Source organism: Nicotiana tabacum, chromosome 6, assembly GCF_000715075.1.
Source record: "Nicotiana tabacum cultivar K326 chromosome 6, ASM71507v2, whole genome shotgun sequence".
NCBI lineage: Eukaryota > Viridiplantae > Streptophyta > Magnoliopsida > Solanales > Solanaceae > Nicotiana > Nicotiana tabacum.
In genome coordinates, this window is record NC_134085.1 from 166562721 (window position 1) to 166586149 (window position 23429).

Consider the following 23429-nt stretch of genomic DNA (forward strand, 5'->3'; position numbering starts at 1 on the left):
GTAATTCTAACTTGCTTGTTTTTCACCGCAGACCTTGTCCTCTTGGCCAATGAAGGTTCAGTAGTCTTAGACATAGATGAAGACTTATTGGAAGAAGTCTTGGTCTTTTTGGGCTTGGGGTTCTGAACCTTTACAATTGTGGGCTCTTCCTGATGAACCTGTTCCATCTCATCCACATCAATAGCCTCAACAGGCTTTGTAACCTTAGCTTTCCCTTTATCCACCCTCTTCTTCTTGCTTTATGCCATAGCCTTTTGTAACTCGCTCTCACTTTGCTTCACCATACTTCTTGTGGCCCTTCCTTTTGGTAGAGAAATCTCAGCAATTGTTGGAGAATAAGACTTTCTTTTCTTGGAAGTTTTTGTAGCGCTGGGGGTTTTGGTGTGGGGGTTCTCCTTTTATTTGGATCATAGCTTGGAGCCACTTTCTTCAGAAGGTCTGCTAGGGTCTCCTCAATAGATAAACCAGGTTCATCTGCCTGTGAACTAAGATTAACCAACCTTTCAGCATCCTCTCTTGAACCACCTCCCCCTGTCTTCTTGCTATTCTCTTCTTCAGTTGCGTGTTCAGCCCCACGGATAGTCGGTCTCAACAATGCAGAAGTGGGTGAGGAATCAACCACTTCTTTCCCTTTTCCTCTCACATCACTACTCACACCCTCACTCTCCTTTTTATTTTTCAATTTTATTTTTACCACATCTCCTTCTTGACACAGGCAATTCCAGATTCCTAACAGACCCAACCAGAACAAACTTATTTTCTAAGTTTTCAACTAAAGCAAAACGTACCTCAAAAGGGGAATTTTGAGCCTTCTCAAAGTTAGAAGACCCAGTTCTTTCCCCCTCACTCGCAGATTTGAATGAATCATCTAAGTTCTTAGTATCTTGGGCTTGGCTTGCCTTTAATTTCACATTCAATTTCTTTGAAAGAGTACCAGTTGCCACCATTTTACGAGCAAGCATTTTCACTCGCCTTCTCCTAGGTTGAGGGGTTGTGCTGGGTTGAAGAAGGGTGGAGGAATCAGAGGGGGTAGGTTGTGGAGGAGTGTCTGGGTTATCTTAGGGGTTAGACATCTTTGCTAATTTGGAAGAGGAATTCTGAATTGGGGTTTTGGAAGAGAGAAGAATGAAGAGCAGAGGAAATTCAACGGCTTAGAGAATATTGAGTGAAGCAGTAATTGTGATGATGGGTTTCTAAATAGAGAGGTTTAATTAAGGACTAACGATAGATTTTTGTAGTCAATTAGAAGTCCAATCAACCTAAAATTTCAGGTTGAATGAGCGGTTAAGCGTCCCTAGATTTTAAGCATTTTATACGGTGAGGATTCAATTAGAGACGGAACTGGTTCAAACTTTAGAGGGATAAGTCTTTGTGACGATTTTGAACATGGGTAGGACTTTTTTAGTGATTGCTCCAAAAATTATGTCATCAATATATATTTGTACTACAAGAAGGTCCTTACCTTTTTTCCCTCAAGAATAAAGTACTGTCAATATTACCTCTCTTGTAGCCATGTTCAAGTAGGAAATTGGACAGTCGTTCATACCATGCTCTAGGAGCCTGCTTGAGTCCATAGAGAGCCTTGTCTAATTTGTATACATGTTCCGGACACTCCTTGCTCTCAAACCCTGGGGGTTGTTTGACAAACACTTCTTCCTTTAAGTAGCCATTTAGAAAAGAATTTTTGACATCCATCTGATGAAGAGTAAATTCCATGTGTATTGCAAAGGCTATGAGGAGTCTTATTGCTTCTAATCTTGCAACTGGAGCAAAGGTCTCATCATAGTATATGCCTTCCTCCTGGCTGTAACCTTGAACCACCAACCTTGCCTTATTCCTTGCAACAGTTCCATCTTCATCAAGTTTGTTTCTGAAGACCCATTTAGTGCCAATTACTGATATGTCCTTGGGTCTTGGAATTAGATGTCAAACTTGACTTCTTTCAAATTGATTGAGTTCATATTTCATTGCATTTATCCAGTCTGCATCCTACAAAGCCTCAGCAATATTTTTTGGTTTAATAAGAGATAAGAAAGCATCAAAAGCACATAGATTCTTTAATTGAGATCTAGTTTTAACTCCAGAGGTTGGATCAATAATTATGTTCTCAATGGGATGAGAACTTTGATACTTGTAAGGTTTCACAACCAACTGGTTTCTGTTTGATGTTTCTCCCATGTTCTGTTGCCGAGGAACAGGCTCATGGACAGGTTCCATTTGGGGATCAGATTCAGTTCTTCTTTGTTCAGTTCCCCCTGTCAGGTTGCCCTGGCTAGAAAAACTTGTTCCATCACCTGTTCTTTCTTCTGGTGCAGCTTTATTTAACTCTTTTTCTAGTCCAATAGCTTCATCTTCATGTTCTTGTCTCTCAGAAAGAACGCTAGTTTCATCAAAAACTACATATACACTTTCTTCTACACACATAGTTCTTTTGTTGTATACTTTATAAGCTTTGTTATGTAAGGAATATCCCAAGAATACTCCCTCATCACTTCTGGGATCAAACTTACCTAGGGAGTCCTTTCCATTATTATGTACAAAGCACTTGCATCCAAATGCCCTAAGATGGGATATATTTGGTTTTCTCCCTTTGAATAACTCATAGGGAGTCTTCTCTACAAGAGGTCTAGTCATGAACTTATTAATAATGTAACATGTAGTGTTTACAGCTTTTACCCAGAAGCTATGGGGTAGTTTACTCGAAAGAAGCATAGTACTAGCCATATCTTCAAGAGTCATATTCTTTCTTTCAACTACTCTATTTTGTTGAGGAGTCCTAGGGGCAGAAAAATTATGATCTATACCATGCTCATCACAAAATTCAGCCAACTTAGTATTTTCAAATTCAGTTCCATAATCAGACCTAATTGATGCAAGTTGATTACCTAGTTGTTTCTGAGTTTTTCTAACAAAGGCAGTAAACATGTCAAATGTTTCATCCTTAGATGTTAAAAACAATGTCCAAGTAAACCTAGAGAAATCATCAACAAGCACCATCGCATATTTCTTACCACCTCTTCTTAGTGTTCTCATTGAACCACAGAGATCCATATGAACCAGTTCCATCGACCTGGTCGTGCTTACCACTTTCTTGCTTTTAAAAGAGGATCTTACCTGCTTTCCCCTTGCACAAGCCTCACAAATTTTGTCTTCCTTAAACTTGATATTAGGCAGCCCTATCACCAGGTCCTTGGAGGCTAATTTGTTGAGTTGACTTAGACTTGCATGTCCTTGTCTTTTGTGCCAAATTAGGGGATCATTGTCCAACACACTTAGACAAGTGAGTTCATTTTCTGAAAGAGTGGACAGATCTACAATATTCATTTTCTAAAAGAGTGGACAGATCTACAATGTATATATTGTTTACTCTTTTTACCTGCAAAACAATCTTGTCAGTGGTAAGGTTTATCACAAAACATTTGGTAGAGGTGAATGCTACCAAGTTACCTCTGTTACATAGTTGTGATACACTGATTAGGCTATGTTTCAAGCCATTTATCAAGTAGACATTCTCAATAGAATGTGAGTCTGTCTTACCTACCTTTTCAATCCCAATTATCTCACATTTCTTGCCATTTCCAAAGGAGACATTACCTCATTTTAGGTCCTTAAGTGAAAGGAACTGGTTCTTGCTTCCAGTCATATGCTTTGAACAACCACTATCTATGTACCATATTTGGTTGCTCCCCTTCACTTGGACCCGCAAAAAGAAATCAGGGGTTAGTCTTAGGAACCCAAACTAGTTTGGGTCCCTTTCTATAAGAAAAAGGGTGAATTAAATTCCTTTTAGCCCATCCTGGCAGCCTATATTTCTCTTGAACAAAAGTTTTGTTCTTTTGACTAGCCTTTTCTTTTGCAGTACACTCACTTTTATAGTGACCAGTCTTTCCACAATGTGTGCAGATTTTGTTCTCAGGAAGAGTGATGTACTTGCTTTTGGGATCCCACTTAGGTGCAGGGGTCCCGTAGCCAAATCCTCTTTTATTGCTACTGTGATGTTCTTGTAGCCATGAAAGTGCATCAGAGGACCTGTTCCTCTTACAGGTTCTGTCTAGCTCATGCTTGACCTTACTTAGATCCTCATTTAGGACTCTTATTTGCTCACCCTTTTTGTACAACTCATCTTTTATTTTTCCTACATTTTCTTCTAAAGTGAGGTGTGTGTAATCAGCATTCTTTTTACCTGTTCCTAATTTTAGCTTTAAATTTTCAGATCTTAGCTCTAGGATAGTGGTGTCAAGTTCATGAACCTAGTTCTTTAACTCAACATTTTCATTATCTCTTTCACTAGCCCTAAGTTCCAGATTTTTGCACTTAGCTTTCAAAATCGCACAACTCATTAGACAACTACTCCTTTTCATTGTTTAGATCCTCAAATTTATCAATGAAATCCAGGAGTAACTCAGACAGCCTTTCTTTAGACAAAAATTTGATCTTGTCTTTGAGATGAATTATACTTACCTCACATTCCTCATCGGATTCTCCAATTTCCATAAGTGCTTGATCATCTCCATCTTCATCTTCTGAATCCTCATCTGAGCTTTCTCCCCAAGCAGCAACCATAGCCTTTGTTAATCCTTTGTTCTTCTTGGGATGAACCTGTTCCTTCTTCCTATTTCTTCGTTCAGCCCTTTCCTTCTTTCATTCAATTTCCCATTGAGGACTGTTTTTGATCATGTGGTGAGTCTTACCACATTTGAAACAGCCCTCGTTGGTTTGTTTTTCAGGGACCCTTGGTATGTTGTAGGTTGCCCCTCTTGAAGAACCCTTTCCTCTCATTAGATACTTCTTGAAATCCCTCGTGATCATAGCCATTTCATCCTCCTCTAGATCTTCACCTTCAGAGATTCTGAGAGCCAGGCTTCTTTCCTTCTTGGGAACATCCATCTTCATGGTTTGCCTTCTAAGTTCGTAGGCATTGAGATTTTCAATTAGTTCATCCAACTTGAGAGTGGTAATGTTCTTCGATTCCTGGATAGCAGTGATTTTGTTTTCCTAAGTAACTGGCAAGACCCTTGTCAAAATTTTCTCAACCTTATCTTCTTCAAGGATAATCATTCCAAGAGACTTAAGTTCATTTGTTAGTGTTGTGAACCTCATGTACATCTCTTGGATGGTTTCTCCTTCTTTCATGGTGAAATTCTCATATTGAGAGTACATTAGTGTTCCTCTTGATCTCTTCACTTGAGGAGTTCCTTCGTAAGTATCCCAAATTTCCTTAGTAGTAGTACATCTTTGAATTCTGTTGTATTCGTCTGGACCAAGTCCACACACAAGCCATTTCTTGGCCTTAGCATTCTTTTCCCATTTTTTCAAGTCTTCAGTCGTGCAGTCAGCTCTAGTTTTTGGCACTTCTACTCCCTCAGCAATCTTCTTCGTGGTAGCTAGGGGACCATCAGTGACAATGTCCCATAGCTCATAGTCTTCACCTATGATGTGATCTCTCATCCTATATTTCTACCGGGAGTAGTACTGGCCATTGAAGAGGGCAAGCCTAGTAGTGGATTGTCCTTCCCAGTTTTCAGGTGGTGCACTCATCTTTATATGTTCCTAAGGTGTTAGCCTCTTCAAGGATAACCTGCTCTAATACCAATTGATGTTTTAGACTTCAATACCACAAAAGAGGGAGTGATTTGTGTAGTGCCCAATTTTTCATTTAATCTGATTATAGAAGGACCTGGTTCTTATATGTGTTCCAACTACTACTGTTGCAGAATTATAAATACAGAAATTAAAGAACAGAGAAATTTTACGTGGAAAGCACCTGGCTCAAAAGGTGAAAAAACCACGACCTACTTTCCAGTAGGATTTTTCCAAACTCTCTACTAAAATCACTGAGCCAAAAACTGCATTTACAAAAACTCTTTTGTAAACTTAGGACTAACTCTAATCCCGTTGTAGCACACAGCCTCAATTGTTGCAACAACTTCAAGTTAACTCTAACTTGAAACACTATGAGTACCTAATACAATTGCTTCTAGATAATGCTAAAAGGTACAATATAAAATCACCTACTACAATTGAACTAGAATAAAAGACAGACACTGGGAATTGGTTCTTCTATCTGGTTCAAGTAGCTTCAAGTTTGCACACTTGAATCACACATAAATTGCTTGCAAAATTGCCTGGTTATTTTGCTCTCAATTCACGTTTAACTTATGCTTATGTACGTTACCTGTAAAAGAGAACAACACTAGTATTTATGGAGTTAGTAAGTAGAGATTGACTAGAATACTTATGCTACTCTTCCTTGGTGGAAGAGTTCCAGTTGGTCTCATCCTCTAACTCTATCCATTTCTTAAACCGTGTTCTTTTTGTGTAAGAAGTCTTTCTCATTATCCAATATGCAACCTTTTCAATCAGGATCAGGAGATATCATTTCTGGTAAGTGAGGTTTATCTCCTTTGCGTGCATCTCACATGCTTGAGTTGACCATATCTGTAGTTCACTAGGATGAACCTAGTCCATGTCTGAGTTCTTTTGTCAGTCTTCAAAACTCACCTTTACTTGGGCCAACACAAGTGGTTGGAGGGTATTTCATGAGCCTACTTAATAACTTTCTAATTGCTCTCGACCCATTCCTGTTCAACCCATTTTGGAAAGCTGCCATCGCCATCCCTTCTGATACATTTGGTAGGCTCATTCTTACTCTGTTAAATCGGGGGAGGAAGTCCCTGAGTCCCTCGCCAGGCGATTGCCTAACGGCGAATATATCATTCATCCTGGCGACCGCCTTTTTAGCCCCGGCGTGGGCGGTGACGAACTTGTCGGCCATTTCTTCGAACGTTGTTATTGACCGTACCGGTAATTGTGAATACCAGGTTAAGGCTCCCCCTGTTAGGGTCTCTCCGAACTTTTTCAATAACACTGATGGTACTTGCTCCTTTGAAAGGTCGTTATCTTTCACCGTTGTGACGTAATGAATGATGTGATCTTCGGGGTCTGTAGTACCATCGTATATCTTCAAATACGGTGGCATTTTGAAGGTCTTGGGTATGGCATGTAGAGCCACCTCTTTGCTATATGGTTGTTCGACGAATCACCCAACATCTCGTTTTGGTAGAAGCTTTGGTGCGCCCGGTATCTTATCAATCCTTTCTTGATGTTCCCTCATCTGATCGCGGAGTGCTTTGTTCTCGTTTTTCATTTCTTCCATTTTCTTTAAAATGGCTGCAAGTGCGTCATTACCTGCATCAACAGTGGTGTAAGTGTTACCTGTTTGGGGGCGAGTTGTTCGCCGGTGGTCGCTGTGATATCTGCTTGCGCGGTGTTTCTATTCTACCTTTAAACGAGTTTGTCGAGTATGTTGTTTAGAGTACTTGTCAGTCACTCTTCCGGTAATTTTTTCACTGCTGGTGGTGCTTCCTCAGCTGTAGATGTGAAAGCTCCCCTTTCACGTGAAGCGGTTACACTTTCATAAGGGGGGGTGAATCACGCCGTCTGGGTGTAGCGCTTGGTGTCACATTCTCATTGTCTTCTCTGGCATCCTCGTTAATAGTGTTCAAAATATTGGTAGTGACACCTGTTATTGCTTTCTGTCTGGCATCTCCTTTTTCTTGCCATTGTTAGTTTGTGCAAACGAGGAAAAGATGGCTGTCCTTTTTTATGATCTAGAAGGAACTAAAATTTCAATTAAAATCTCTCCACAGATGGTGCCAAATTATTTGACCAAAAAGTACTAAACCTTTTGTTAAACCAATTAATAATAAAGTAAAGAGTGAATCTTAGTTAAATTTAATAAACTCTAGATTGAATATAGTAGGATATTTGCAAGATGAATAGTGTCTGGGAGTATTAAATAACGGATTTAATATTCAATGATTAGTAATGAATATGGTAATGTGAACATGCAATAAATATAGATAATGGCAATAAATGTAATAAGAAGGATCTACCACCCAATTATTATATGATTGGGATGTTCCTTTCTCCTGTCAGCGATGTGGAAGGATAAGAAGTAAAGATGGATATGAAATTTTTGGATCTTGTGAACAAAGATTGAACAACGTGTACTTGAATAATGTAATTAGTGAACAAGACAATTTTTGTATATTCTTTTTTAGACAACCTTTGCAATGTGCTTTTATCGAAAAGTGAAGATCCCCTCTTTGTTCTTTATCTCTTCCTATTTATAAAGGATATTCCCAAAAACCCCAAAAAAGTACAATGCAAGGAATATCCAAGGGAATATTCCTGGTGTCATTTTCTAAGCCCGTTCTACCATTATAATTATAACTCCAGTTGCTCGTCCTCGGCAGTGATCCTTCTGAGGACGACCCTTCGTCATAATGTCGTGGTCGACCCATCATTGATATAACTTATCTACAATTACCGAGTTACCAAATTTTGACCTCTATTTTAAAAGGCAAAATTGGGACTCGCCCGGGGGCGGAGCACTCGTAAAATGCCCCTGGGCTTATGTGTGGGGCTTAGTTTCATGAGACTTACGCCTCAGCCATCGGGGCTTACGCCCCGGGAAGGGCTCGCATAATAGAACTTTATGCAATTGTATGTAACTAACCTTGTAAATCCTCAAATGTTCTTAATAAATCGTTGACTATTCAAAATTACTTTTTTCTTAATCATAAATCATTGAGTTGAGAGTATTTTATGTCATAATTAAAATAAAAATTATTGCACGTTATCTACTAAAACTGCTATGACAGTTAATTTTAAATAAATCTATCATTTAAAAAGTATGTATTTATTAACTTTTGTTATGTCTTTACTATATAATAGTCCATAATGTTTTTATAATTTTTTTTCAAAATATTATTTTTTCTACGTTTACGAGATACAATACTTATTAACTTAGTAGCTCAGTATTAGCTAGTAACTATTTACAAATAATTAGTTATCATGGTATTGTATGGTGAATTATGTGTTACTTTATTAACTTGTTGAAATTTAAAAATAAACGAGGTTAGAGAATCATATTTAAATTGTGAATTATGTTTTTATATAAATTCTCTTTCAAATAGAAAGCATATTAAATAAAAAGAGTATTTTAAGAAAAATATCAAATTATAATATCGAAATTCTTTCAAGATTCATTACTCCTTAAGAGATACATATAAGATTTCGTATCGAATACATTATTTTTGATATTTGAGTTGTAAGGACGTTACAACTAAATTGCATATTATGATATATGTCATACTTTTCGTATTATTCATAGTTGAATTTTAATTTATAAATATTTTAAATAGATTATTTGTTATAATTTTGTGATTTTGACGTAATATCTATAATTTTAATGTAGTTTTTATACTTATTTTTTATTTTATACTATCTTAAAATACTTGAAATTAGTAAAATTTAAAGATCCGTAGGACTTGCGCCCCATGTCTCAAGGCTTACGCCTCACCTCACGCCTCCGCCTTTTAAAATATTGATTTTGACCAATACAATAATTTTTAATCATCCAGCTCGAGCAAGAATAAAAATATAACTTTATCGTTAATCCAAAGTTCTCCAATTAGATTTACAATATAAATTTAATATAAATAATGAAAGTAGAGCTTTGTGTAATATTTGAAACTAAAGTTAAAGTATGTGTAACAAGTCAAAACATAAATGGAGGAATGTGTAATTATTCTTTTCTTTTAAAAGTTAAGACGAAATAAATAAAACAGAAAAGCTTTGATTTCCTTTCCGAAGAAGGATAGGAAATTCGATATGATCGAATTGGGATATATATGACGTGACATCCGTAACCGTGAGGACTGACAGTAGCTATTGTCTTTGAGCAGGTTTAGCAGTTACGTTTAAATTTGATTAAGATTACAATAATATTCACAGATTCGCTTACAAAAACAGCAAAGGCTACTCGTCAAATCGGTGAAAATCATGGAGGTGGAGCTCAAAGAATTGCTGAATGATCTCCAATCTCTTAAGAAATCGCTCTCAGATCCTTCCCATCTTGCTCTAATCGACAAGGTACTTTCACGTATCCATGTATATTCCCTTTTGAGAACAAACATTCTCTTATACATGAAATCTGCGTCTATGATCAGTTAATTAAACGTTTGTGTATTATTTTATTACAATCTAAATTGCCTCAGTTCCACGGCGTCACAAATTCTTCAATAGTCAATGCTTAAACACCAATGTTAGGTCAAATCATCGGGATCTACTTTTAACATTCACAGTTTAGATTTTGCATAGTTGTCTAGGTCAAATATGACTCGTTCAGCTATTCTTTTGATGCATTAAATTGGCGGTTTATCAGAATTACATGCAATTCTAGTGTTTGGCTGTGTTTCAGATTTGTCGCCAAATTCCTGCATTAAACATTGCAGTTTCATCCTCCCAGAATGCAGAACCACAATTTGTATCAAAAAAATTTATAAATGCATTCGAGTTCTAGCCTTCTCTATATCTTATTCCGAAGGAAAATGTGGCTTTGGTTTATGTCTTATGTTATATAGGAGTTCTCCAGGTTTACTTCATATGCTTAATTGCCCTTTGGATATCCTCAAAATTGAACATTGTAATTTAACGAAGAAATATAATTGAGCAGGATATTGGTCTTTCAGATCCATTCTGTCTTACTTCCCCAACAATGAAACTTTAAAAATTTACTGTAGATTAAAAGAATCAACTATTCGCCATATCTTTTAAATGTCATTAACCTTCAATCTTTTTTTCTTATGTCCAGTCATGAGATTTTGATAAATACTATTCTCTCTTTGGTCCTATTTCTAGATGCATTTGCATGCTGAAAACATCGCTACCCTTGAGAATTCAGGACCTACTCGCCGGTCAAAAGTCAAGGTTAGTGTATATAGTCCTTCATGCCATATTGTCATCAGAATTAACTAAGAACTTTAGTCAAATAATTACATGATTGTGATGGTGGCAGGACATGAGTGCTGAGGTTGTTGACAGCAATCCATATAGCAGGCTTATGGCACTTCAGAGGATGGGTATTGTGGAGAATTACGAAAGGATACGAGAATTCTCAGTTGCCATAGTTGTCTGTACTTTATCTCCTTTCATTGTGTTAAATTGTGTATTTGTTTTGTTACTATAAAATTGCATTTTTACTTTCCAATATTGTTTTGCATGTTTCATGATTTCCGACTATGCTATGAATGTGAGATTCATCTTGCTTAGTGTTTCTGATACGAAAGCGGAAGCAATAATAATAAGAACACAAATAAAAGGCTCGAAAGATAGAATTTAGCAAAGAACTAATTAGGGAAATTGAAGAACACTTGAAATCAAACACAAATACCCTTCAATTAAAATCCTATTCAACCCTAAGCTATAGGATAACCCTTAAGGGGAAGAACCCCATAAAAGCTACCTTAAAGGTTTTCAAGCAACAATGGAATTCATCCATAATACTCACTCAAGGAGTTCATAATCTCAATATCAAAATAAGCTAAGTCTAAAAATGAGAGCCTTAAGGGCTATTTATACCAGGGAGCTAAGCATTAAGAGTATAGCCACCAAATATAATGTAATCTTTAATTGTTGGCCAAATTGCACATGTAGCTCGCCCCGTTATGAAAGTAGCCTCCAATTAGAATCCAAAGTGCTTGATGGCTATCTAGATTGTATCAGTTTCTTGTCAAGGTCTAAGATGTATGTAAAATAATATGTTCATGATTTTTGTGCTTTACACTTAAGATAACGTTTTCTTTTTACTTATAAAAGTATCGTCTTTTATTTCATCATACATTAGCTATAGTGACGCCAATCTTAGTATTAAGCTTGTGGACTTTCTTAAGCTATCTGTGGGATTTATTTTACTGGCCATATGTTGGTGTCTAAAAGGGCTTAGACCCTGGTTAAGGCCTAGGAACTGCAAAATCTTTAGTATGTCGATTAAGCTGTCAGAATAATTATTTAGACTGAACTTTTTGAATATGTATTTGAGTCTTCGATGTTTTACTTTAGACTCGTATAGAATGCATGTGCTAGTCTTTGATATTTAAATGCTCATGATTTTGCAATTTCTTCGTGACAGGGCATAGGTGGTGTTGGCAGTGTTGCTGCTGAGATGCTAACAAGGTGTGGCATAGGTCGTCTTTTGTTGTATGATTATGACAAAGTGGAGTTAGCTAATATGAATAGGCTATTTTTTCGCCCAGAGCAGGTGTTTCTAGAAAATATTCTCATTTCCATTTCCCTTGTGTACATATTTAGTAGCTAATGAGTTATAACTTTTCAATGCTAATACTCCCTCCGTTTCAACTTATGTTAGCCTTTCTTTTTTAGTCCATGCCAAAAAGAATGACCCATTTCCATATTTGGAAACAATTTACCTTTATGCAATGACTTATAGCTACACAAAATATTTGTGCCTCATTTTACACAAGTTCAAAAGTCTTTTCTTTTTTCTTAAAGTCAAATAGGTTCACATAAATTGAAACGGAGGGAATAGTATGTTTTGTTGTGCCAAAGATTTTTTACATTTTCCTAACGTAATAAGCTAGTATCCTTTATTTCAGCTATAGAGAACAATCCTCTGACATTTTATCATACAATTCTAATGTCACTTCCAGGTTGGTATGACAAAGACAGATGCTGCTGTACAAACTCTTTCAGAGATAAATCCTGATGTTGTGCTTGAGGTAGGATTGTTTGCACTTTGCTACTTAGGGCTTTGTCATAAAGGAGAATTTTCTTTTTGGTAACTGTAGTAAACTTTTATTACCAGGGAAATATTTAGAAGTATAACAAATCCCTATATCTAGACATAAGTCCCAGCTATAATCTAATGTAACAGATCCACACTAGTCCTATCTCCCTATCAACCTGAACACCGATTCAATACAAAGCTATGAATCTAGGATTTAAATTCTGCAGTAGCTTTGACCATCTTGGCATCTTGCTTCCTCGACGGTGAACTTCCTGGATGATCAATTTAGTTATTGCTTCACAGGTTCTCTTTTTCTGCTGGAAGATTCTGTAGTTCCTTTCACGCCATATGCGATATACAGTCCCAGCCAAACTCATTCTATAAACCTCTGCTTGTGAGCTCTTCCCGTTTGCCTGATTCCTTGCCATTCTAGCTCCTCTTCCCATGGTTGCCCATACCTGCTAAGGCCTAACCACTTCAGAATCTTCAACCAAATACAAGCTGAGATGTTACACTTGAAGAACAAGTGCTGATGGCTCTCCTGCTCAACCTCGCTTAAAGGAGAAATTTAATTGGGTGCTTTTTCACCATAATCAGAAATTAAATAAATCTATAATAATTGTTTCTTCTTTCCACTCTATTCTTTAAAATACGATTGGAAGAAAAAAAGTGCTCTTTTTGTGATTATTAACTGTTACTTTAGTGTAGAACGTCAACAATCACTCTTAAATGTTCTGATTTATTTTGAACTAATTTTTCATCACTTGAGGTGAGATCCAAAGAAACTAGGGTGCTTAGAGTTCTGTCTCATGTCCAACTTCCTTTCAATATTTTTTTTCCTATTTATCTATTAGTTTAAGCATCAGTTCTATTTCAAGTCAGTTGACAATAATGCCTATTGTTCGTCTGCTAAGTGTATAAATAGGTTGTGAGTGTGATCACTTCACAGTGCTTAGGTCGTGAGAGTGGTATTGACTTCTTCATGTTTCTGAACTGGTCCCTGGGACCTGGTTGTATATAAGCTTTTCTTCAATGGACTGTGCTAGAAAATAATTGATCCAGACTATTTTTTATGGATTAAAAGATGACCCTATTCTGCACCTAAAACTTGAAGCATCGAAAGAAGTTAACAGGTCGTACTTTTAGGTCCCTTCCCTTTCCTTTCCCTCTCTGGGCCATGTCAAGTGCATGTCTTACCGGCTTATGTTGCTTCCAGTTGAAGATTTGGTGTTGTTTCTCCTTTACATACTGCATGAGTGTTGATGCCCATCCCAAAAGTTTTTTGAAAGTTTGTCCTGTTTGAACTGTTAAATTATTAAGGTAGAGTGGGTTGCTTGTGACATTTCTTTGTTGATGTAGTTTTGCAGTTTTACTCAAGAATATGTCCTGCATCCTTCAATTCTTATCTTTATATTCTCCATAGAATCCTTATTCTTAATTAATTGGTTTATTTTTTTAGAGCTACACGTTGAATATCACAACAGTGGAAGGTTTTGACACATTTATGTCAAGTCTTACAAATAAGTCATTCCGCCCAACTAAGAGTGGCAGTGGGATTGACCTCGTTTTGAGCTGTGTAGATAATTATGAAGCAAGAATGGTAGTAAATCAGGTACGAGCAAATATCTGCTATCTAAAATTTAATTAATGGCTAGTGTGTGCTTTTGTATGCTCTAGTGTCCTCTTTTTGAAAGTAATTTGAAATAGGTTCTTTTTGCAAGAACTTCTTTAATCTGTATAAGAACAAGTTTACTAGATATTAGGTATTAGGTTGTTCATTATTTGGTAGCTTACCTGCTATGTACTTCGTCATAATGCAGGCCTGCAATGAATTAAACCAGACATGGATGGAATCTGGTAAGTGGCTGAAATTTCATATTCTTCTTTTTTCTTTCTTTCATATGTGTCAGGAAACTCTTCTATGTGGCCAAGCACTACCCTTATTTGGTTATAAGATAGCCTTCATCTAAAAGAGATATTTTGAAAATTTTCCAGTGTTAAAATACTGGCTGTATAAGAAATTGTAAATGAACTGGTGAAAAACTGAACTTTGGTAATGCACAAACTTAGCTCGTTTAATTTAGTGGAAGAGGAGCCCGATCTTTCTTTGTTGCTTCTTTTCTTAATGTATCACTGGAACTTTTAGCCAAATAAAATTTTGAATTTCTACAACCTCTTTATATCATTAAATGCTGAAAAACAGTTAGTTGTATTAACACCCGACAAATGTATTCCGACTTTATAATATTACAAGCTTCTATGAAAATGTGTTGTACGTACATGTCTGCATTTGTAAGAATCTGGATGTGATCGTCATCGGTTGTAATTTTCTTGTATGGATTCCACTAAAGGAATTTATGTGCAGCTTTTTATTTTCATATAGCAAACCAAAAGTTTTTATCAAACGATAGGGAAATACATTCTGGATAATTTGGAACTCATGTTAAACTTTGTGACAGGTGTATCTGAAGATGCTGTCTCAGGTCACATACAATTGTTGATTCCTGGTGAAAGTGCTTGCTTTGCATGTGTACCTCCTCTGGTATGTTTAGTTATTGAAGTTTTCCCTAATGACTTCAATTAAGGATCACTATTCTTTACTTGAAGTGAGACTCTTGATTTCTGTAACAGTCCTTTAAGATTGCTAAAGTCAGAGAAATAAAAGTTAAAAAAGGCTATCTTATAGCTAAAAATTATTTTGTTCTGCCAAATTTCAGTTTTCTGTATGAACTCCAGCTAAGTTTGCTTGCAAGTAAATCACTGTAATGGAATACTTGTGCTTTTAGGTTGTAGCATCTGGAATCGATGAACGGACCCTAAAGCGTGAAGGGGTTTGTGCTGCCTCTCTACCTACTACAATGGTATGAAAAACCTTACTCCCCCAATTGTTTTGCTGTTCCCGTTCTCTCTTTATTTAGTTTTACGCATGACAAGTTCTAGTTGTGATTGATGTTTGCTTCTTCATCTTTAAATTGTTCTCTTTCTCCTTATAGCCCCATTTGCTGTTAATTTGGCAGCTTTTCTCATGTTTATGCTCCCACATGCTTTGGAAGAATAATATTAACTTCTTTTTTTCCAGCAACACTACTAGAGTCCTGTTTATTGCTTTGACTGAAGTTGTATTATATATTTGCTACATGATTTGGTAAATTAACATTCTATCTATCTTTGATAGGGAGTGGTAGCTGGACTTTTAGTTCAAAACACATTGAAATACTTGTTGAAGTTTGGACAGGTGTCACCATATCTGGTAAAGCTTGCAATCTCTCTCTCTCCCTTTCCCCCTTCTCTCCCTTTAAGGCTCCACGATAAATGTGGGAGAATGTTAATCATACTTAAGTTCTTTCTTGGATATTTTTTAGTCAAAATGTTGACTTGAGTTCCTTCAAGCCTTTGAAGTACGGAGGACTTTTTCGATCATCCCCTCTTACTGTACATTCGTTCTTAACAAATAACTGATCATATATTCAGAGGATATGGCAGACCAGTATATACTCGAGTTCTTAGTTCCAGTCTCTCAAATTCACAAAGGAGTAAACTTGCCTCCTCTTAAAGGAGGACAAGGTGTAGAGAGAAATTAAGTGTAGCTCAACAGTTTTGATTTTTTGATTTTTTTTCTTGTTGCTTGTTATAGGGGTACAATGCCCTCAAAGATTATTTTCCAACGATGGAGATGAAGCCAAATACACAATGTTCAAATGTTGCTTGTTTGGAACGGCAGGTATAGTGGCCATGGTCTTACAAATGAAGAGGCATTTGTCTTTGATATTCAATTGAAGTTTGACATTTTATGATGTTTTTTACTACTCTGCAGAAGGAATACATTCTTGCAAAACCTAGCAGGGATGCTGCTGCTAAAGTAAAGGCGGACAAGGAAGCATTATCAGCACCAGAAAACCCTGTTCATGCAGATAATGAATGGAACATAAGGTAAGTTTCGATACTAACGCAAATTTAGAAAGAAAGAAAAAACACAAGGTAAGCTTACAGACAACTACATCCTCACATACCTCATATTGGTAAAAAGCACTTGGACAGCTTTGTTGAGTCTAATGTGAGTGATGGGTTCTAATAACTCTTGCTGATCTTATTGTTGTTCAACTAATTGTTTTTGTTGCTATCTTCTGATCTTTCAGCGTTGTTGATGACAATGAAGTGGATGGTGCTGTCAGTAGACATTCAGGTTTTCAGTCACACTGATAAACATATTTTGCTTTTGTAGCCTCAATTTGCTTGTGCATTCATTATCTGCTAACTCAAATTCTTCAATGGATCATAATTCATAACTCAAAAATGAAGCCCGTGTTGCTCAAAGTACAAAAGTTTCTTTAGCCAAAGATGTTGTGATTAACCTTTACTTGTGAAATCCATTGCTTTCCATCTAAACATCTGAAGTGCTAAGACTGAGAAGCATCAAGCTAAAGAATGAAATAACATGAAATTTGGAAAGTTCAAAGGTAAAAGAGCTAAGACAGGAGAATGAAAGTTGAAAGGATATAGGGGAAAAGGAAAATACAGTTTGTTCTGCTATTGATTAGGATAGGCATGCCGACTGCCTTAAACTTTAAGTGTCCTGCATTAATATAGTAAGATGCATTGATACTGCTCTGTTGTTTTCCTCTTCTGCAGTATTTTCTTGATACTGCATACTAATAAAATCTTACCTTATCATATATGTATACACACACACATTTGTAGTAAGATGCATTGAGAGATCGCAACACATACTCTACTCTAGTCTAGGATATTATTTTATCTTGGAAATGCACCTATCTTTTTTTCCCTCAAGAATCCAATGTCAGCCACATGGAAAGATGAGTACAATCTTACGTACCGTAAGAGGGGCCTTGTGAAGCTATAGAGTAAACTTACAAATCAATAAAGCTTTGTTGAAAAGATTGCCCTTCAAACTTTTGATGTGAGTTCACTACAAAAAGTGCATATAATTCTTTGTTCGACAATGCTACCAGATCATACTAGGACAATCTCTCTCTTTCTTGTGTTTAGCGTTATAGGGTATGTCTCTAGTTTATACAGGTGGAAGACTGTTCATATATATGTAATGCTCTGGCTTTTACCGAGCAATAAACTTGGAACAATTCTTTACACAATCGAGAATGACTTCTAGGAGGTCACTTGGCATTTAAACAAGTAATTGGAATTGATCACTAGTTCATGGAATTATGTTAAAACGACTAGAGGAAGGGAATATTCCAGTTTTCATTACGACCGTTTCTTCCTAAAATTATACTTTATGTGATGCATCGTATTTTAGGTAACAACTTAAAATGTAAAGAGAAAGAACTAATGGTTGAATAATCTGAAAATATCATATCATACTTAGTATTTATACTTTAACCTGAATGTATTATTTATTTTTCTTGTAGGTGTCCTTCCTGAAGGTATTGTTCATGAGCTGCCAGTAGCTGATGAATACACAAAACCAGCTATTACAGAGATTGTTGGTCCGGCGGATGACCTTGAAGAACTCAGAAGGCAACTTGAGGCCCTTAACGCAGATTAGATTACTGAAATATAAAGAGACACATGTTCTAAATTGCATGATACTTGTGTAAAATTTCCTTGCTTCAGAGACCATTAAGCTTGATAGTCTTGGGATTTGGAGGCATTTTTAATGCTCTTAATGCTGATTGTTTAAATGAATGGACAGTGAGAGTTTGTTCCTATTCATGCGGCGGGATTGAAGACATGTAAAAGTCAAACTAGTCTTATACTGCAACAACTTGCTGACAGAGATGGGGTTACCGTTGTATTACTAAAGAGGCTAATCAAATGTCGTTACCATCTCGTTTCTTCCAATTTAGAACCCCGGAAGGTGTTAAATTAATGAAGACATATTAAACAATGTTCGAGTATTCTTTCTTTTATCCCCACATGTTTTGTTAATTGAAAACGTTGAAAAGTGCCCATCGAATACCAGGTTTTACCAAATGAAGGCCGATTCCCTATTTGCTACAGGCTTAGCCAGGTATGAATTGTCCCAATCCATAGACATTGGAGAATCTGGTTACAAGTGGATCTCTACATAAGCATGTTTTTCTGTTTTAAACTAGTAATAAAATGAATACAGATCGACGTATTGTGATACTTATTCTCTACATATAAAGGCAATTCACTCAGGAACTAAAGCACATATAACTGCGTAATGGTAAGTTAACTCAGCTTCTTTACAATAACGAATGAAGGTGCTTTAGGGAATAGTATGAAGTTTCAGCTTTAACGCAGATATACAAACATTGGTACACATCTCAAGAGTTGAACACCCTACATGGTAAGTTGAGAATCCTCAGCCATCTTAGCAGCATTAACAAATATGCAATCAATCCAGTCGATCTTTTAACAAAGAGAGAAAGAGCTGCATAGACACACAAAGTCTTAGAGAAGCGCGCATCATCAGGACCGTCTATAGCTCTTCAAACTTGATCGAGATCTCTTTCATTTGTGGTTGATGCCTCCTTACCTATAAATCAAGGTTTGAAGTTCACAAATCAAAATAGCTAATAAATGGTGCTCCCTTTTTTTTCACCAAAGATTATAAGTCGTGAAAAGAAATCGTTTTCCCTTATTGAGGAAAGTAAACATTTCTCAGAAATTGACACTAATAAAATGACTTACTTTTATGCCTGCCATTGACAAAAGTTTGTGGGAAGCAACATACGTTGCGTCAGAACCGTCCAACCTCTTCTCCACAAAATAAATTACCTCTGAAACACCAGACTGCAATACAAACATTTGTGAAGTATACATTACTGGAAAGCCAAAAAGGGAAGGTGCAAGAAGCAGAAATGCATAATTAATCGAACATCCTAGTTCCGGTGCACAGAAGTCAATATCAGAAAATACGAAAAGATTCTTGTTATAGCTATTTTTTTACTTTGCAATCCTTATTAATCCTTTTATAACTACTCTTTGTATCTTGAAAAAGAAACAAAATGCGCCTACGTAAAGTCTGTATTACATCCATTTGCAAGGTAAAATATGTGAAATCCTGACGCCCCCAGTTTTCCTTGCAAGTGATATGCAAATTCTTTAACAAATCATTCAATAGCCTCCCCTTAATGGAAATCTAGCAATTTGTTTTGCCCTCGCATAATCTTTGCAAGAGCATGTTCTATCAGAATTTATGAAATGAACATCCAGAAAAAGCTTAAACTTCCAATGATGGAGGCAAATTTCCATTTTATCAACATAGTAGAAGATGTTGCTGGGGGTGCTATAGATATGTTGAAGTCATAAAGCATCACGCTTAATTCACCTGAATGATAATTTTTGCGCATTCATTGCAAGGAAACATTGTGACATAGAGCTTCTGCATAATACGGATAAGACATTCTGTGAGTTAATACTGCACAAGTTGCAGGAGATAAAATAACTTCCAATAGAATTGAAAAGAAAAGAAGCCGTCTAGAGGGGGGGGGAGGGGGGGGGACTGTCAGGACAGTAGATGGATAGTTCACAGGTCACGATTCAAGCTAACCTGTCCAGCAGCAGATGCATGATTTGTATTCAAGATGGCATTAACTTCAGCATGACAAACATAACTGCGAGAATCGGAAAGCTTGAATGAGGTAGAGTCATCAAATGTAGATTGAGAAAAATTTGTTTCTTGAATTAAGATAGCTATTGGTAATTACACATTTAAAAAGGACATTATGTAGGTCAGACAAAATTGCATATATAAATGTTTTGGAGAAGAATATAACTTACGGATACTTTGTCTCCAACGGATTTCCATTTTTAGATTGCTGAAATGGTAGCGAATGAGTTAGAATAACGCTGACAATAACAAAGAACATTTCTCAGCAAAGTAGCGAATGAGTTAGAATAACGCTGACGATAACAAAGAACATTTCTCAGCAAACAGTACCAACCTTTGCCCAGGGAAGCTTGTCATCTGAACAGCCACGTGGGAACCCATTGTATCCAATGCCTGGCTAAAAGCAGAGCATAAATTAGATGGAATCTAACAACCTATTGGCAGTAAATATGTTGCTTGAATGTGCATATTCTAGAAATGATGCAATTAGCCTAATCAAACATTCAAGTAGGATGGAAACACAAGCCATATGGGGAAAGATAACAAACCAGAGAATAAAGGTGAACTTCCAACATTAAAAATCTTATGTGGGTCTTATATAATTCACCAATATACTCCCCAGCGTTACAATGTGGCCATATGTATTCTAATTCAAGTTATGAAGTTGAGATAAAACATATAGTAGTAAATAATATTTACTCTGCAGGAAGAGTAAAGCAACTTCGAGAGGCAACTGAAGACTTGTGTCTTGCAAATGTTCACCATTTCTAAGAACGCACTTATGCTTAGTGAATGTAGCTTTCACCTCCCTACTCCTGAAGTATTCACCTTTCCATTTTCATCTTTTTCTGTTCATATTAAATAAGAAAATCCTAGAATGCAATAAGTAGAACAGCCATGCTACCATCAGGGTTATGAGATAAGAAATGAATATTATAGTATATTTAGGTTAATATAGCAAAATCTCAAAGTCCAAAGTGACTGAATATGTGCCCTTGATCCACATAACCAAATGAGCTAGTTAATCTATCTTTCAGCTACTCCAAAAGACAATCAATTGATAGGAGTATTATGTAGTTCTCCCTAATCAAATATAATTTGCAAAATAAATTGCAAAAATAAAACTTAAATGATACGGAACATTTTCAGCTGTCAACAGACAAATAAGTGATTCCTTCAAATACAGCCTACCTAGTATTACACCATTTTGACTCACCAAACACGCTCCAACCTGCCAAACAACCAGAAAGTGTTTAGTTTCAACGGAGCTTGTGAAACTGGAGTTGAGAAAGTCAACCTTGAAGTAGTACTAAAGCAGTAAAATGTGGGAAATAAAACATACAAAAAGAATTCAGAGCATTTAACTTGAGCACCAAGAACAAGAGTTATTCCAACAAGTACACCCTAACTTGATACTGTCTATAAATAGCTTCATTCAGTTGGAAGGAACAGTCATACTCATGATTGAATAACTCTTTTTAGTGTGAGGTTAAAAGGGCAAGAACTATTAATCACTACTTTGGTTCCATCTAGAAGACTGGATAAATTCACGTAGGACATACTAATTTCCAAATCAGGAAACTTCAATTTATGCAGCAATTGAAGACTACTTGGCGTTTTCCTTACGTTTGAGAATATAGTTGAGATTCTTCCTTTTAAGTATGATGATCTGTTAATTGACAAAGTCAATGACAATAAACTTAAAAAAAAAAGGGTGTAATGTAGGCAGCCTACCCTAAACTATTTTCTACAAATACTAGACTTAAGCAACTTAGCATCAAGCACACAACTTTCAACAAACACATGGCGTATAATTCTACTCATCAATTCCAAAATGACTTAGAATTCATAAAAAAAGCATAATAATCAGTTCACAATTAGACTAGTACCTGCCTGTTGGGATCCTTGGACCGTTCAGCAGATAGAAATGCAATCGCCATAAAATAATCATCCCATGACAAATACCTAAACATACATAACCATTTTCCTTTACTTTTTTCTGAAAATAAAAGTAAATTACATAAATTTAAAACTTTAAATACAATAAAAGTTAAAATGGACAAACCCTTGGCGTTTTGAAGGATCAAATGGGTTCTGAGAAGATGACTTCCTCTGGTGGAAACCGTTGACTCCCGAGTCTGAATCAGTAATTGAACGCCTTTTGGGGTTGAAGAAAAGGCGAACGGTTATAGCAGAAGCAAAGGCACCGAGTACTGTGGCAGCTGAAACCAGCGCTACTTCTCTGGAATTCATGGCGGCGACTTGGAAATTGGAACGTTGCAGTAAAAGCGAAGAGTAAGGGATTTTAGCCGCCAAAAATAGCGATTAGCAAAATTGTAGCGGGAACACTTATAATTATGCTTATTCGCGCCAAAATAGTACCTACTAATCCAAAGCCGGAAAAAAAAAAGAAATTACTGTAATATTTAACAAAAAATGATGGAAAAATAATGTTAATTTTCTATAGTTAAATCATCAAATTGTTACACACACATATATATATATATATATATAATTACTATAATAAAATGATAAAATTACCAGTAAAAATATATCATCATGTAATTATTAGTTTGACGAGTACATAATAGAGATCTTATATACTCTTCTACTACTAAGTATGGCAGCGAAGAGTGGCCTCGCGAATGCTGACGTTGTAGGAATCAATTTCTATCGCTTTTCCCATCCAGTGTCATTCATTCTTTTGATGACTAGCGGTCGAAAGAGTTGACCGGCCCGCCCCTTTTATTTTCATACCAGAAGAAATGGGATTCGAACCCATAATACAATCTTCTTGAATGTCGATTCAACAAACCAATGGCTTAAGCCACAAGAAAAAAAGTCACTTGAAACAAAAAGAAACAAAATCACATTTTATGCATTTTCCTTTTTCAAAGCTTGTAGTCATGTTTCCTTTTTGCAATTTTTATACTAAAACACATAACTTTTGAGAAGGAAAAAAAAAACATTTTTTTTTAAATAAAATAATAATCCTCACTACAATCGATTATTTTCTTCTCCGTGTATGGGGCACCCCCGTCCATTTAAAATGAGAATAGAAAATCATGCTCATATTTGGCTCACTTAAACTTGTTCAATAATTAAAAAAAGATAGAATCAGCATTATCAACACCATCTTAAAGCAATTGAATACTTTATGTTGGTAAAAAATACAACCATCAAAAAAATATTTCAAATCACTGTAAAATGGATGTTACATCTCGTACCTTTGCATTAGAATGTGTCGTAGTAAATCCACATGAGTTCGAAGGGATTATG

At 36.2% G+C, this 23429-nt stretch overlaps 2 protein-coding genes across 2 annotated transcripts; one reads left to right on the forward strand and one right to left on the reverse strand.

Moving 5' to 3' along the window:
* Positions 1 to 9655: 9655 nt before the first annotated feature.
* On the forward strand, positions 9656 to 18396 carry LOC107792163 (ubiquitin-like modifier-activating enzyme 5). The gene is made up of 14 exons (XM_016614353.2): positions 9656 to 9939; positions 10708 to 10776; positions 10865 to 10978; positions 11978 to 12106; positions 12516 to 12584; positions 14052 to 14204; positions 14413 to 14449; positions 15052 to 15134; positions 15379 to 15453; positions 15768 to 15842; positions 16227 to 16313; positions 16407 to 16522; positions 16729 to 16775; positions 17980 to 18396. The coding sequence occupies exons 1-14, from the start codon at positions 9850 to 9852 to the stop codon at positions 18114 to 18116; spliced, it is 1281 nt and encodes a 426-aa protein (XP_016469839.1). The 5' UTR covers positions 9656 to 9849; the 3' UTR covers positions 18117 to 18396.
* A 343-nt stretch (positions 18397 to 18739) lies between these two features.
* On the reverse strand, positions 18740 to 22801 carry LOC107792164 (uncharacterized). Its single transcript, XM_016614354.2, has 10 exons — positions 22692 to 22801; positions 22216 to 22532; positions 22040 to 22115; positions 21342 to 21381; positions 20485 to 20543; positions 20321 to 20358; positions 20091 to 20154; positions 19869 to 19922; positions 19229 to 19330; positions 18740 to 19073 (listed from the first exon to the last, which is right to left on the reverse strand). Exons 2-10 carry the CDS (start codon positions 22401 to 22403, stop codon positions 19017 to 19019), a joined length of 678 nt encoding a protein of 225 aa, XP_016469840.1. The 5' UTR covers positions 22404 to 22532; positions 22692 to 22801; the 3' UTR covers positions 18740 to 19016.
* Between the last annotated feature and the right edge of the window lie 628 nt (positions 22802 to 23429).